General features: G+C 51.5%; 4 protein-coding genes across 4 annotated transcripts; 3 read left to right on the top strand and 1 right to left on the bottom strand.

Annotated features, from left to right (window-relative positions):
• Window positions 1–214: 214 nt before the first annotated feature.
• Window positions 215–1,744, bottom strand: B0H65DRAFT_44532 (L-Arabinitol 4-dehydrogenase). The gene is made up of 3 exons (XM_062825735.1): window positions 1,629–1,744; window positions 1,323–1,514; window positions 215–1,236 (listed from the first exon to the last, which is right to left on the bottom strand). The coding sequence occupies exons 2-3, from the start codon at window positions 1,481–1,483 to the stop codon at window positions 306–308; spliced, it is 1,092 nt and encodes a 363-aa protein (XP_062686720.1). The 5' UTR covers window positions 1,484–1,514; window positions 1,629–1,744; the 3' UTR covers window positions 215–305.
• A 1,360-nt stretch (window positions 1,745–3,104) lies between these two features.
• B0H65DRAFT_44513 (beta-galactosidase precursor) lies at window positions 3,105–7,018 on the top strand. Its single transcript, XM_062825719.1, has 7 exons — window positions 3,105–3,809; window positions 3,866–3,962; window positions 4,025–4,275; window positions 4,338–4,471; window positions 4,535–4,663; window positions 4,715–5,396; window positions 5,454–7,018. Exons 1-7 carry the CDS (start codon window positions 3,434–3,436, stop codon window positions 6,785–6,787), a joined length of 3,003 nt encoding a protein of 1,000 aa, XP_062686719.1. The 5' UTR covers window positions 3,105–3,433; the 3' UTR covers window positions 6,788–7,018.
• A 346-nt stretch (window positions 7,019–7,364) lies between these two features.
• On the top strand, window positions 7,365–7,791 carry B0H65DRAFT_438590 (cytochrome c oxidase-assembly factor cox-16, mitochondrial; the record flags this gene model as incomplete). Its single annotated transcript, XM_062825378.1, has 2 exons — window positions 7,365–7,628; window positions 7,711–7,791. 2 exons carry the CDS (start codon window positions 7,365–7,367, stop codon window positions 7,789–7,791), a joined length of 345 nt encoding a protein of 114 aa, XP_062686718.1.
• A 4,373-nt stretch (window positions 7,792–12,164) lies between these two features.
• B0H65DRAFT_451667 (uncharacterized protein) lies at window positions 12,165–13,592 on the top strand. Its single transcript, XM_062826064.1, has one exon. It carries the CDS (start codon window positions 12,503–12,505, stop codon window positions 13,301–13,303), a length of 801 nt encoding a protein of 266 aa, XP_062686717.1. The 5' UTR covers window positions 12,165–12,502; the 3' UTR covers window positions 13,304–13,592.
• Window positions 13,593–16,248: the final 2,656 nt, after the last annotated feature.

Below are 16,248 nucleotides of genomic sequence, written 5' to 3'. Positions count from 1 at the left end.
CAGGGGAGCCCTAGGCGCCATGACTTCATTGAAGGATGGCCCGGAAATTCATCTCGTCTTTTCTCTTATCGATAACACGAAATGCAGTATCGGCATATGCCATCTCGACTTGGCAGTCAACTGAAGACTTGCATTGCAGAAGGGGATCAAAACGTTCACATTGACATCTCCAATTCAAATCACAATGACCGACGCGATGCAAGACGTAAACTCAATTGCAATCCAAAAGTCGATTCGACAATAACGCTAAACGCCAAACCCATGAACCCTTTTCTTCTATACACATAATAAACGACCACAACCAATTACTCCAGACTCTGGATCTGCACCTTGATGGCGCCCGTCTTGGGATCCGACGCCGTCTCGAACGCCTTGAGCGCATCCTCCAGCGAGAAACGGTGCGTCACCAGCCTGGTGAGGTCAACGAGGCCATTCTCGACCAGGCGGATGGCTCTGGGCCAAGTGTTGGAGTAGCGGTATTGGAACTGCAGGTCGACCTCGCGCACACTGGCGCGCATGAAGGGAATCTGGATCTCGTTCCTGCCCACGCCGATGACGAACACCTTGCCGCCGAACTTGACGGCCCAGATAGCAGCCGCGATACTGCTCTCGACACCAGTGCACTCGAGAGCCACCGCTGGCTCGATTCCACCAAAGCTCTCCACGATCTTCTTGGCCGACTCCTCAGCCGACAGGCGCTCGACCTTGTGGGTGACGACCTCGGGGCAGATCTCCTTGGCGAACTTCAAGCGACCTTCGTCAATGTCGGTAATGACAAGAGGGCAGGCACCGGCGGCCTTGGCGCAGAGCATGGTGATCAGACCAATGGGACCGGCACCGCAGATGAGGACGGGGTCGCCCAGACGAACACCGGCTCTCTGAAGACCGGCCAGCGCCACGGAAAGGGGCTCGAGCATGGCACCATTCTCGTAGGACATGTTACCGATCTTGTGGCACCACACGGCAGGGTGGTTAACGTAGCGGCGGAGAAGGCCGGGCACGGGGGGTGTAGAGAGGAAGTCGACGCGCTCGCATCCGTTGTAACGTCCCGTCAGGCAGGGCTCGCAGGCGTTGCAGATGACTTGGGGCTCAATGGCGACCCTGTCGCCGACCTTGATGTTCTTGACGCTGGGATGGACCGCAATGACCTCGCCCGCGGACTCGTGGCCCAGGACGTGATCGCATTCGACGATCATGGGGCCGATGCAACCATGCTTCCAGAAGTGGACGTCGGATCTGTGGTTAAGAGACACAAATTGTAAGCTGCTGTCCTCTTTTCTCCACAAAGTAACCAACTGGTAGGGATTTGGTAAGGTATTTACCCGCAAATGCCTGTGCTCCTGACGGCAACAGTGACCTCGCCCTCCTTCAGCTCCTCACCCTTCTGGACGCTCTCGAGGGAGGGGGAGGCGTCGCTGATCCACAGATCATGCTGAGGGTTGGTGAAAACGCCAATGTTGGCCTTGGAAGCGTTGGAAGCCATTGTAATCAGAATAAACCCGAGGGGAATGTGTCTGAAGCTGTCAGAGAGTGTCGAGAAAGTGTCACAACTGAACTGAAGCTCGAGAGAAGAGTAGAGAGTGTGGGGTAGCGCGGGATGAGAGGCGCAACTCCCTCTTTATACGCACATCAGGCACAGGGAGCTGCTGCCCGCCTGCTGCCCGCTCTCTGCTCTCCCGGTCTGCCTCCATCCCGCGTTAACATGAGTGTTGTGGAGGGATGCGTTATCCTGAACTCCGATTCGAGGCTTCGTTTATCTGGCGAGGGTCATGTGGATGAAGATAAAATTTGAGCGCTAGCCGCCAGGAACCAAGGTCGTTCCAGCCCAGTCCAGGCTTTGAAACAGCCGTGGCGGTTCGTGACGGTTATAAACGCCCAAATGATGTCGCTCTTCAATGTCGCGATGGAGTCGAGAGACATCCACTTGGACCCCGTATCGAGTTTAGGTTCCTGACTGTGCCCGCCGCGCAGTCTCCACTTTGAATAACACCTGCGCATTCAAGGCTGGCACAACATTCCACCGCCAGAACTTGGAGAGCTTTCTCTGATTCAAACTCGCCAAGGCTCCCGAAGCTTCTTACATGGCCATGTCTCCAAAAATCCAAACAGACATCTGATCCGGAAGATTCGTGAAGAAAATGGACTTCAGCAACGTTCCATGTGAAGCTTGCGATGTCATGGGCGGGATGTGGAGTACTTTAGTTTCCCGCCTTTGACAGTTGAAGCTGGGAACCGGGAGAGAGCAGACCGAGAAGAACCCCACATGCCTTGATGCGCACCAATTAGAACAAAGCTATTCCGGGTTGAACTTTAACCCCGTGGGGTAGTCTCCACCACATTTCTTCGATTCGATATCATCCGTCACCTTCTCCTCATCAAAACTCTCCGGTTTGATGGGGGAGGGGTGCTGGTGAGAAACACCAATTCCGAAATCCAGACAGGCGAAGAACAAAAGTACATGAAATACGCAGCCAAACCTTTCGTATCTCCCGTGATACCGTGTTCACTGACATACGTGCAGCCACAGCGCCTTTGATCCGCTCTGGGCGATGCCTCAAGCTTTCCACATCGTTCCTGCTTCTACGGGATGGAAGACGGATACCTTATCCATGGCTGCTCATAGATTGATGAAAAGAAAGAAAGAAAAGAAACAACATCCCACGCTCCTACCATAACCGCCATCGGCTTGTTCCGTCTTCCCCGAAAACCCCTCTTAACCTTCCCCTCACCGGTTCCCGTCGCCTTGCAGTAAACATAAAGTGGGTCGATATAGCCTTCTCCGTCCAGCGCCAAACTTCCAGTAGCATTGGCCGCCTCTTCTTCTCGGTCAACGTCTTCTCATATGACTTCATCCGCAGCGAATTCGAGATGCACCGATACACGGTCAAATACCCCACGAATCATGCACCAGCTTCCGTCCCATTTGGTTCGGTCCAACCTGGAAACTTCAGCATGCGAACCTGAAATGCCGCTGATCTTATCTCGTTCCTGCGCCTACCGTGCATCTCCCATCCATTAACACCACAATCGAGCCGGCATCCGATGTGCACAACATGGCGCGGGGTCGCAATGCTCAACAACACAACGGATAGGTGCCGTTCGGCTACGGCGTAACCAAGGGACTAGAAGACCAGGACACGAATGCGGCAGGATCCTCGATGGCCAGACCGGTGATGACGATGGTAACTTCGGGGTATTGTATGCGGTATGCCCTCAAAAGCAGACGCGGGGAAAGTCAAAGGGAGGCTGGGTGAGGAGCAGCTGCGCCAAGTGGTATAGTCGAGTTACTCTTATATGACACCATGGACCGAGTCGAAATATACTACAGATACAAGGTGTTTCCAAATGCCTGGTTCCTGCGTCTCCATCTCATCGTGGCTGCATCTTCGACTTGCCAACCCTACCTTGTGATCTCACAGCAAAGGATTGCATCATGAGGCTGCTCTCCGTCCTGTCGGCCGTGTCCGTGGCGGCAGGCTTAGGACATGCCGAGACCTTGAAGCCTCAGACACTTCTTCAGGATATCGTCACCTTCGACAACTCGTCGCTCTTCATCAATGGCGAGCGACTGATGATCTTTAGCGGCGAGGTTCATCCGTTCCGCCTGCCTGTTCCGTCACTATGGCTGGACATCTTCCAGAAGGTCAAGGCTCTCGGCCTCAATACCGTCTCCTTCTATCTCGACTGGGCATTACTTGAGGGAGAACAGGGGGTCTTTCGTGGTGAAGGCATCTTTGACTATTCAGCCTTTTTCGAGGCGGCCAAGGAGGCTGGGATATACCTAATTGCGAGACCTGGACCTTACATCAGTAAGTTCTTTCCCATATGGAACAACACTTATTGCAGCTTGTTAATAAGCCTACAGATGCCGAGGCGTCCGGCGGTGGTTTCCCAGGCTGGCTCCAGAGAATCAAGGGACACCTAAGGACTGCAGATCCGGAGTACCTTGCTGCTACCGATAAGTGAGTGAACAGCTCCAAAATTCAAACGCGTTCCACACATGACCTGAACTGACAGAGACAAGCTACATCGCCAACATCGACAAGCTCATAGCCAAATACCAGATAACCAACGGCGGCCCCATCATCCTGTACCAACCCGAGAACGAGTATACCAGTGCCGCCGCGGGAATCAAATTCCCTGATCCCGATTACATGCAATATGTGATTGACCAGGCACGAAATGCCGGTATTGTTCTCCCTATGATGAGCAACGATGCTTCGATGAGTGGTCACAATCTTCCTGGCTCAGGAAAAGGCGAGGTTGATATTTACGGTATGTGAGATATTCCAAAGACTCCGAGAACACGCGTTGCTTACTGTGTACAATGTACTTAGGGCACGATGGCTATCCATTGGGTTTCGACTGCAAGAATCCCACAACATGGCCTTTGGGCAACTTGATAACGCAGTATCGTGCCAACCACCTGAAGTTTAGTGCTTCTACTCCGTACGCTGTGCCAGAGTTCCAAGTAAGCTTTCTATAATCCTCGTCTTAGATGCTGTTCAGTACGACGACTAACAATTTCGAATAGGGCGGCAGTTTCGACCCGTGGGGCGGATATGGCTTTGACCAGTGCGGGCAACTCATTAACCATGAGCAAGTCCGTGTCTTCTACAAGAACATGTTTGCTTCTGGCGTCACCATCTTTAACCTCTATATGGTATGCTACTCCTCAAGACCCGTATCACAACTCTAGGTCTAACCAGAACAGATTTTCGGAGGCACCAACTGGGGTAACCTGGGGCATCCGGGAGGCTACACCTCATACGACTATGCTGCTGCCATAGCCGAGGACCGTACCGTTTCTCGCGAAAAGTATTCGGAGTTGAAGCTGGAAGCCAACTTCCTCAAAATTTCACCCGGATACCTCACAGCTACACCTGACATTAGCAACAAGACGGGAATCTACAGCCCCAACACAGACATCACTATAACTGCCCTGGTCAACTATACCCCCGAGAGAGGTTCGTCCTACGTTGTTCGACACACCGACTACCAGACGCTTGCTTCCACTCCTTACACTCTCTCGTTGCCAACCTCAGCTGGAAACCTGAGTATCCCCATTCTTGGCGGTTCCCTCACACTGAGCAGACGAGACAGCAAAATACACGTCGCGGATTATCCAGTCGGCGACCACAAATTGATTTACTCGACAGCTGAGATCTTTACTTGGCAGAAGTTCAGCGATAGAACGGTGTTAGTCGTGTATGGTGGTGAAGGAGAAACGCACGAGCTTGCAATTGCCGATGAAGTCAAGTGGACGTCGACAGGCCCGTCGGTGCAGGTCAAAACGATCAAGGATAATGTCAAGAAATCGTTCACCGTCGTCCAGTGGAATACGAGCTCGGAAAGGAGGATCTTCAAGACAGGGAACTTGCACATCTACATTCTTGGTTGGTTAAACCTAACCTCCGATACTTCGAAGTGTCGCATCGCTAACAGATGACCAGATCGTAACTCTGCATACAACTACTGGGCACCCCAGATCGCCGATACATCATCCTCCTTGATTGTGAATGGCGGATATCTCATCCGCTCAGCTTCTGTCGACGGCACGTCTCTGTCACTCCAAGCTGACTTCAACACCACAACCACATTCGAAGTGATCGGCGTGCCGCGTGGTGTTTCCAAGCTCCAAATCAACGGCGAGACTACCAAGTACAAAGTAGACTCCGAAGGCAACTACATCGTCCAGATTGACTACAAGGTCCCGGCCCTTTCCTTGCCCGACCTTTCCACAGCCAAATGGTCCTACATCGACTCCCTACCCGAGATCCAGCCCGACTACGACGACTCAGCCTGGCCCTCTGCCAACCTGAAATCCACTAACAACACCTACTTCGGGCCCCTCAAGACTCCCGTCTCCCTCTACGCCTCCGACTACGGCTTCCACACCGGCGCCCTGCTCTTCCGCGGCCACTTCACCGCCACCGGCGCGGAAACCAACCTGTACATCTCCACAATAGGCGGCAGCGCCTTCGGCTCCTCCGTCTGGCTCAACTGCTCGTTCGTCGGCAGCTGGCCCGGCAGCGGCGCGGCCTCGGAGCACAATGACACGTACGACCTCCCCTCCCCACTTATTGCCGGAAAACATTACGTGCTCACGGTGCTGGTCGACAACATGGGTCTGGACGAGGACTGGACAGTCGGCGATGACAGCATGAAGTCTCCGCGGGGCATCCTTGACTACTCTTTACTTTCAGGGACCAACACCACTCTCCCCAAGTCTAACATCACCTGGAAACTCACCGGCAACCTAGGCGGCGAACAATACCGCGATAAAGCCCGCGGTCCTCTAAACGAAGGCGGTCTCTACATCGAACGACAAGGGTATCACCTTCCCTCCCCTCCTCTTTCCTCCTTCTCCAACTCTTCTTCAACCCCCTTCACAGGCCTTTCCTCACCAGGCGTAGCCTTCTACACCACATCCTTCCCCCTCTCCCTCCCTTCCTCCCAATTTGACATCCCCCTCCGCTTCGTCTTTGACAACTCCACTTCTACTCAAGAAGGACAAGAATCCAGAGTCTGGCTCTACGTCAACGGCTTTCAATACGGACGGTACGTAAGCCACATTGGTCCGCAGACTAGTTTCCCCGTTCCGGAGGGGATATTGAATTATCAGGGAGAGAATTGGGTGGGCGTGGTGGTTTGGGCTACGGGGGAGAAGGGCGCAAAGGTACCGGGGTTGAAGTTGGAAGCGGGGACGCCGGTTAGGACGGGACGGGGGAAGGAGGTGGAAGTGGTGGATGGGGGAGCGTGGGAAAAGAGGACGGGGGCTTATTAGTTTTTGAATTTTGTGGAAGTGGTGGTTGTTGGATGGGAGGGTTTCTGTGGTGGTGAAGTTATTGCTCCTGTTGACTGGGCTTCAATCATGGGATTTGCGTATTAGGGCTCTGAAAGATGTCGTTTGTAGTTCCATGTCTCTGATACTCTTTGATAGCATCTAGGTAGACTACCTATCTCACAATAATGTATCCTGTTTATTGGAGTATGCTTATGCTCTCAGTTTTCAAAATCCATGAAATGCGAACAGAGGCTTTAGAAATTTCATTCACAAAGCATTGGAGTTGAAGTTCTGTTCAGGTTCTCTTGCGAGTCTTTGTCGTCGACATCAGGGGCCATAAGGGGAACCCTAACCCTCCACGATGATCCCATCCGCTACCCACGTTTTCTTGGCATGCGGGCCCCACCTGAGCTTTTGCATGCTCCGGTCCCGCCATCGATCCGTCAATGCTTCGATGCGTCAACTCTGACCCTGACACTGACGTTCCCGCCAACCTCGAACATCGACCTAGCCGTCAACTTTTCGCGCGACCCTATCTTATACCGATTACAGACCTGCGCAAGGTATCTTCGACAAAATGGCGTTCCAGAGCAAGAAGTTTCCCTCAAAGGCGAACACCAACACCTTCGCCGCCAAGTACCGCGCAATGATGAAGAAGCACCCCTTCCTTCTCTTCGGTCTTCCCTTCATGTCGGTCGTTGTTGCCGGCTCCTTCGTCCTTACCCCTGCCGCCGCCATTCGCTACGAGAAATACGACCGGAAGGTCCGACAGGTGTCGCGCGAAGAGGAGTTGGGTTTGGGTCAGAGGAAGCGCAGGGTGGACATCCGCGAAGAGTACTACGTAAGTCGACATTAGGTTTTGATGGCCCAGGAGGGGCACCAGCATATATCTAATCATAGATTTGCTGACACACGAGCTACAGAGACTGGCGGCGAAGGACATCGACAACTGGGAACAGAAGCGTGTCGAACGCCTGAAGGGAGAGTCCGATGGTCTGCTTTGAAGACGTTATGCGCACACACAAACGCACACACACACACACACAGCAGGCAATACTACAACAACCCCCGGTTGCGCCCCGAATGTCATGTCGGTTTCAGGCAATAAAAGGCATTTTACGATCAACAGGGAGAGAAAAACGAACATCTTTGAACTTCCGTACTCGGCAACGGTCGAGGGACATTCATCCATTGGGCCGTAGCCCTTGGAAGGGGCCTGTGGCTGCTGCGATTGGCTCAAGTGCGATAAGGCGTCGAGGCTGAGCCGTATATCGTTCAAGTCCTTTTGCGGAGGGAGAAGATGACTGAGAGGCATTGTTAGTTCTTATACGGGTTCGGTTTCTGACCATCCTTGCGCAGCAATACGCCTTTTTTTGGGAGTACAGAAGGTCTCTCAATAGGACAAGGCGGCGAACTGTCTCTGTTCTGGGAACTCTCAGTAAGGCCGAGGTAGCACACTCAGCCCAGTCTAGGTACGCCCGGGCATATTGCGGCAGCACGGTCAAGGGAGGCTTGAGGGAGGTCACCAGATTGACTACCGATAGCACGGATTTGTGGAATGGGGAATGTGACTGGTTGGTTGCCGTGACGGGTACCTGAACTAGTAGCGGATTTGCGGCGTTCTTGTCAGCCGCGTGACATGATGCCGGTGCACACAAATTACCTTACCCCGGTTGAGCCACCGACGGGTGACTCAGGAACCAAATGGTTGCTACTGGTACACCTGCAGCAGATATCTGTGCAAATTGGCTTGGATATATGACCCAAAGGGGAGCAAAGGGAGGGAGAACTCTTCTCAGCTAGAGGGATAGGACAAAATCTAGACCTACAACTTTTGTTCTAATGTTTGCTAAACTGCCTCATGGCGAATAGGACGGACATTGCACCCCAAAAAAGGCATCTTGTGCGGCACGGTCGTTGCTCCTTTGAGAAAAGAATGTCGGAATTTTGCTTTTCCCTGCAGATGGCAATCCTGCAAAAGGACACCGACTGCGTAGTGTAATGCATAACATGCACTTTTCCCATCTCGCATCCGGTCTCGTTTCAGAAGAAGATCCTGCCGAAAAGAGGTCCAAGAATAAAGCGAGACTTGACACATGTCTGACGTGCGCGGGCCATACATACTTCATCTCCTGTGCATAGCCGTACTTTGCCATATCGTCATGGGCGTCATGATCATCAACACCTGAAGCTTAAAAGTTGGACGATTTGCCCGTACTGTATTGAAAAGGAAGGATGCGGATTCGGGAAGCCCATTGGCTGCCGATCCGGTGGCTGAGGTTTACCTTTGACGTACATCAACGCCTTTGACATTTTATCCCGTCTATCAAGTCGCCTCAGCGCGTACAACCAGCAGGACGAACATCTCGATCTGGAACATTACGGAAAATAAATAGATGGAAAAGCTGAGACGCTGTCTGACGACAAGAAATCCCCGAATAGGCAAAGTCCGTCCGCTATCATCAACGATGGTCCGTTGCGCCCGGCGCCCCCGGCGTCCCGGCGTCCTGGAAGGCGTCATCCCTGGTATGTAAGCCGAGAGGCCGACACCACGGAACCTTGTGTGAAAACTCTTTGCGCCGCAATCCGGGATTCGCGGCTGAGAACGGACTTTTGGTTGAACTGAAGCTGTAAGAATATGTCAAAAATGGTTTGACCCTTTTTTCCCCACCATCGTAGAGAGTTTTGATACGCTGTACTGAACGCTTACGTAGAGGTATACGAATGTACGTGCGGCGTGCGCCATCCCTTTCAAAGAGTGGCTGCACTAACACCATATATAGCAGCCCCCCGCCAAGTGAGACGCCTTTTTGTGCTAAACTTGTGCAATGTGTTACAAACTTGACTCGTGGCACTCACAGACTTCAGTTTCTTCGGGGGAGCTTAGACATGCATTGACTATTTTCCCATCACTTCGGACGATGTCAAGGTGCCCTTCAAGGATGGTGGTGTTGCCAGAGACAAGCAGAACCTCAAACGCAGTGATGAGGTTTACGCAGGTACATAGACCCCACCATTACAAACCTAAACAGTGGAGGTGCTCTCTCCACAGCTATGACAGCATAGATGTACTGTATGTTGGGAGTTCGAGACACCAAACACAACAACGACCAACACCTTTCGGAGAACAACACTCCGTGACACAAAATTTTGCAAAAAGTGAGATAAAACTCCATCCAGGTCCCCGACTCAGATCCAGTCAGCTTGACTGGTTACCAAAACATCAAATAAACTCCGGACGGGATCGGGATGAGCATCGCATCACATCGTCGCATTTCGGGAAAGGCCAAATCACGAATCACGACACACTTCGATGTTCGCAGGGAATCACGATAAGCTTTTTCGGACTGAAATAGATCGATGGATTGACTGATCATGATTTTGCAAGCTTACGTTTGCAGTAAAGGGCGATTTTCAGGCACGGCGCACTCTACAGCACGCACTTTGGTGAGATTGCGGGCTCTACGCGGGCTCCGTAGAGCCGTAAAATGGGGCCAAACCGAAGGTTAAAATGAGGGTTTTTGATCGTGAGAGGCAGGGGTTTTCAGAGCTGGTACCTGAGCAAGCTGAAGCTGAATTGAGATCGATACTGTACGCAGTATGTCTCCGCGATTCTTGAACTTGCGGGTCTTTGAATGAGATCGTGCTAACCCGATCAGATAATAGTCTAGCGAGACGTTGTCCGGTCTCCTGTCCTGCGAGACACTGGACCTGAGAGGAAAAAAAGCCTCCGGCCGGCGGAGATTCTTGGGAACAACAACCCATGCTGACCATGTTTTCGGGATCGGGAAGCTTAGGAGATGTTTGGTTAAAATATGTTTGTTGCTTCGGTTTTTTACGATCGCGACCGTTCGACTGTGCGACACGCACATGGAATCCCCGGACCTCTGCACACCATGCATAGGGGTTCGCCGTCTTATAGTCCAAGATAAGAAATGGTGAGGACGCCATAGCCGGTCAATAATCATACAGCTTCAAAGAAGTTCACCACGCAACGTTAACACACGCTAGGTAGGCTATAAGTCCAAGAAGGTTAGTGCACATTTTTCTCAGTCATCAGGTCATCAACTCATCACACACACACACACACACCAGTGACCACAACCCACCACTGTGGATGATGGCGTGCAAACAACACCCACTCCGAAGCTGCTCGGAATCACAAGGAATCACAGCCTTGCAGGTTGTGTGTGTCTGTGTGTCTTGCCTGTCCTTGGCAAAAGGCTTGGCTTGAATCTTTCCAATTTGCTAGCGGACCAATCAGAAGGTGCAGCATGACCTTGCCAATAGATTTTGAGTTTTTGCTTTCCCATGCTTTCCACGCTTTCGCAATGCCGTGCAGGCCGAGCTTGGACATTCCCGGTACAAATTGGGTGCCGTAAATGCCTGCTGCTTTCCTGCTACTCGGGTCCCGGATCGCCCAGCGGCGAACGAACACTTAGAATTTCGTGCAGATGGCGATGCGTTCGAGCTTGGAGATTGGCTGCCTGGCTTCAACAAACGGAATCGAAAACGAGGGGTGTTATGGAGCTTTTGAGGATGCCAGTTGCCACCCAAGCCGGAGAGATGTTCTTTTGGACGTCTTGGGCCGTGGTGTGTGTGGATATGAACTGGTGGGATATTTGTCATGATGGGCTTATGAAGAGAGAAAGGCTTGGAAGGGAGCGAAAAAGAAGGAACTGCGGATAGAGAAAAAAAGTCTTCAATGTCACCGACCTTGGTTGTAAGTCGCGAGGCTCAGGCCATGCCGAGCGCGAGATCCGACCTCGCCGATACTGATGCTGCCCTGCCAAGTGGAATTCTTCCCTTGTGAAGGTTTCATCGTTCACTGAAGGGCACAAACATGCACAGTGCACATTTCCCTCAGAGGCATCAGATGCGAAGAACACTTATCTCGATTCTCGACTATCACAGACATCTGATAGTCCTTTCCAGGTAGCATCTCTCCCCAGATCATCGTTCTTCCTGGTAGTCCTGTCATCCACTGAGCGGCCCGCAAGCGTTGCAGTTGATCTTTTGCGTCAGAAACGTGAGCAATTTGAAACGAGCAGGGGGGGCACATTGCACTGATCAGGGGACGCTATGACTGCATCATGCCCGATCATGACGTACCCTGTCAACACATGCTTTTTTTTTTCTTCTTTTCCTGATGGGGAGTGCAAGGCCGCCAGCAAGGTATCAGCAGAGGATCGTATCGCGGGGTGCACTGCTTGATTGGGACTTTTTGATAAGAAGAAAAAGTGATGGTGAATTGTGTACACATGTTAACACGGTACCCTACACCACTTTAACTTTGGGATACAGGCTCAGCTGAATGGAACATGCGGAAATGCAAGGTACAGACAGCACTTTGCCATGTCATGGGGCCCGGGATCTACAGAGGCACGGTGGCACCCCTCACTCCCAAGGGAAATCCAAAAGCCCTGTTCCTGGTTAACCTGGCAAGGCAATCTTTCTACCTGGAGGTACACAAGCAAAGCAATCTGGAGCTTCACACACACACGTCTCTCTGAGTCTGCCCACTTTAAATCTCGGTGGATTCCCCCGCTTACACCACACCTGGACTGCCACCTAAATAAAGCTGCTCCCCCTCCTCTCCATGTTCCCAACCGTGCTCGCCCAGTAGCTGGGTTAGCTCAGTCGCTTCACCACTACCGACATTGCAAATAACGACGAACTCGTCTCTCGCCATTTGTCCCAAGTCCGCATCAGGCTATGCTCTGCATCCCTATAACCACCAGCCATCATCACCACCACACACAAAACCAAAAGATGCACGTGCTCCGAAGTTTCCGGAGCCATAAAGGTCTCAGGTCCGGCCACTCGTCCGGCGAGGTCCAGCACGCCAGACACCCAAGCGACGCTTCATCCATGGATTCCCGCTCCTCCACCACCAGCAGCAACGGGAGGATGGTCGAACTCGATTTCAACCCCCTGAGGTGCCATCCACCCGACCTCACCTTCACTCATCGGCCATCTCTGGGGAATATCACTGAGGACGAGCTTGACCATCGACCAGTCCGGCCCTCGCGCAGTCTGCCCGGGCCACATCACACTCAGCATCACTACACGACGACGCCACGTGTACATCACCACTCCCACCAGCCAACCTCGCCAACCTCGCCAACAACCATCATCTACCACGGCTTCGACTTTGGCTTCGATCAAAATAAGCCAACACCACCATCAGCTCCAGCACACCATTCAGCAGGCGTGGCAACGCCTTCTTCTCCCACGCCGAGCACCGACAGCTTCAGCAGCAGCTTCAGCAGCAGCTTCAGCACCGCCAGCAGCGACTCAATGGAATCGAACTACTGTGCCGGCCTAGCAGCGGCACCACAGCCTCGTCATCAGCGTCCTCAAAAGGAGGTCTCAGAAGCAATGACTCGGCCACGAGGCTTGAGTGCCGCCGATGATTTCATCAAGAGAGGTGGCTGGAAGAGGAGAGGCGTCATCTTTGAGTTGGACGTGCCGATGGCTGATGACGAAGAGTGCTTTGATCTTGATATGGATTGAAGTTGGGATCTGATATCTCGCCCTCTCTTCCTCTCTAGCTCTCGCTCCTTAACCACTCATTCCCTCTATCCCGTACCATGCTGTGTTGTTCTTCACTTCATACTTCACTTCTTATCCAGCCTCTTACAACATGCTTAGGGGTGGACTGTATTACCTCACGCAACCCTTTTGTCGTTTTCACCTTAACCTGTACCTTTTTTTTTCGACAACAACAACAACAACAACAACAATAATACCTTCTGTCGTTAACACAACCTCACTCTTTTCCTTTGTCAACATCAAACATCATCTTTTAAACCTGGTCGTAGGTCGGGTCCGGGGTTCGGTCGGTCGGTCACTGCATATTTGGGAACGGGGATATGGCTACGGCGCTTTAGGGGCTTTTGCTTTTACTTTTTTTTTCTCCTTGATACCAATTCTTTTTCAAACTGTCTTAGCAACCCATTCTGCATCGATCAAGGACCAGCAAGCATTTTGTCACACACACATTCGCAAATTGGAAGTGGCATTGGCGTTGGGGTTAGGGATCTGTCTTCAAATTTTTCTTCTTTCTCCATCCGTTCAATTCTCTCCGGTACGCCGGTCAAATTTTCGGAAGGGAAGGTCCGGAAAGGGGAACTTGGAACTGGGAAATACCCACACAGGAATGGGTGGAATGGGGGGGGGGGGGGGGGGATCCATCCAAGATCCAAGGACATCATCATACATGTCGTATGATGGGGCATAGTGATAAGGAAATTGAACCATCATTGTGTCAACCACATTTCAACCCTCAATTGTGCCCGGTTGTCGTCTATTGTGATATCATTCAACTGCTGTCTTATATGTCAATCTCGCCAACTTCAAGGCTAATGAAGACGGCGGAACCCCTGTTCTGTTAAGTCCCTTAGTTCCAACTACGGTATGGCAAGTTCCGGACGGAAACCTCATTTGATCTTGTACCCGTCTATCTGATGTGTGCGGGCCAAGGCTGTCGGAGTTCGAACGATAATAGCCTGTGCTATCATAACAGAAAAAGGCCAAGAAACCAACCATAAAACTGAAGCATATTATAGCATTATATCCAAGTTTCATTTCACATCCCAACCGGCATAAAACCACCTTATATCAAAAACCTCTTGCCCAGTCGGGTGACGCCATGTAACAGCTATAGAAACCTTTTTATACCTGTATATCCAACTTTGTCACGAGGCATAAGTCTTCAATTTTTGTCCAATACAAAACATCATCGAACCCCCACGGTCAAAGGGAAGAAAAATCCGGTTCGTCACCACCGGACCGTTGACAAGAACGACGTCGGTTCCTGATCGAAAGCAAGATTAAGGTTGTCGTTGTTCCAAGGCGCAGTGCATTCAGATGAAGTCTGGTACTCTAGATGAGTGTGGTACGTGGCCGACCGTTGGTTGGTAAGGTTACATTTAGCGGGAATGAGCAGGCTCGTTCTCTGCAGATATTAAATTGTACCGTTGTATGTAGACTGGAGGTACGTATATCAAGATGGCTATAAGCTTGGAAACGGCGCAGGCATCTGAACGACTTTGTTACGTTGCATGTTATGCTACTTGACGGATGTCTACCTCTACCGAATGTACTCAACATCAGATGTCCACGGTTTATGTGGTAGCTACCTGATCAGGTAGCTACCGATCAATAACTATTGCACGACCATAACAATCACAAGAATTTAGAAAACAAATAGGTAGTCACCTGTAATGCAGCCTCTCTTCCGTTAAGACTATAAATGCCTCCCGCTATATGGTATCAGAGAGCCTTGGAAGCATTGGAAGCCCTGGAAGTTTTGGAGAGTCTTGGAGGATAATGAACAAGCAAAGAGAACAATTCGAGCAATGGGGGCAATGGGAGCCTTGTAAAGCCTTGGAGAGCAATGATTCTATAGGAGTCCTTCGTTGATGGGAAATATCAACCGCAGCGATGAACCTCCACGGAGTGGCCACCGGATGTAGAAAGCAGGGCAGGAACTTAGCGAGGTAGGTATATTTTCTTGACTGAGTGTACTCGCTGGTGCAAGACACCTGGAAGGTCAGGTGTACCAGGAGAATAGAGGTGCATAGGTTGAAAACAAGATCAAAGTCGGTCGGTCGGTGCTTGCAAACATCGTGAACATCCATCCCATCTCCCACCTCCATGTCGCAAACAAACCCATCATCTTTGCACCTCGAAAACAACCCCAAAACAGATAGGAGAAACCCCAAACCCGCATTTCCCATATCCTCGACTATCCCCCCATCGAATAAAAAATGCAAAAAGCTAAGTCGCCCAGGTAGGTTTGTAGAACGAACGACAATACCCCAGCTACAGACCTACGAAAACCGCCACGCTAAGTTATTCATCAACGGTAACCACTGCGCCATGAGACACAGGGCTCCCCGTTGTGGTAGAGGGACTAGGTAACGGACCTTATATGCCCGCTGGTGCCTGGGCCAGGTCCAGTCCAGTCTGGGAAGGCGCGGGGGCGGGAGGCGGGTGTCTTGTCGTCCGATGTCTGCCATGGGGAACTAAGGTTGTGCCGGCTGGGCGACGGCGGCAGGAGCAATGACAGGAGCGAAATGGCAGGAACGGTGACAGGAGCTGTGACAGAAATCGTGACAGAAATCGTGGCTGGCACCTGGCATCGTACGCAGCCTGCATTGGGCTTGTGAATGCCTTGTGGGTTTTTGCCATATTCGAGAGACGGGTAAATCATATTTCCAGACTTTGGCTTGGTAGAGTCCACATTAACCTGGCAGTTCAGTTTTTATGCATAAACAAACGTGATAAAATGGAAGTTGAGAAGTTTGATGATGAAGTTCCATTACCGTTGCGAACTCATGATGGAAACATGTCTTCCAGATGGTAAACCATCAAGTTGGTGATGCTTGTGTCACTACTAGAGAACCAAAAAAAAGTCTTCTCACTGACATGACACGTGGTCCGGCGCGTTAACA

Source organism: Neurospora tetraspora (assembly GCF_033439725.1).
Source record: "Neurospora tetraspora strain CBS 560.94 chromosome Unknown B0H65scaffold_1, whole genome shotgun sequence".
NCBI classification, from domain to species: Eukaryota; Fungi; Ascomycota; class Sordariomycetes; order Sordariales; family Sordariaceae; genus Neurospora; species Neurospora tetraspora.
This window is presented reverse-complemented; position numbering and strand designations above follow the sequence as displayed.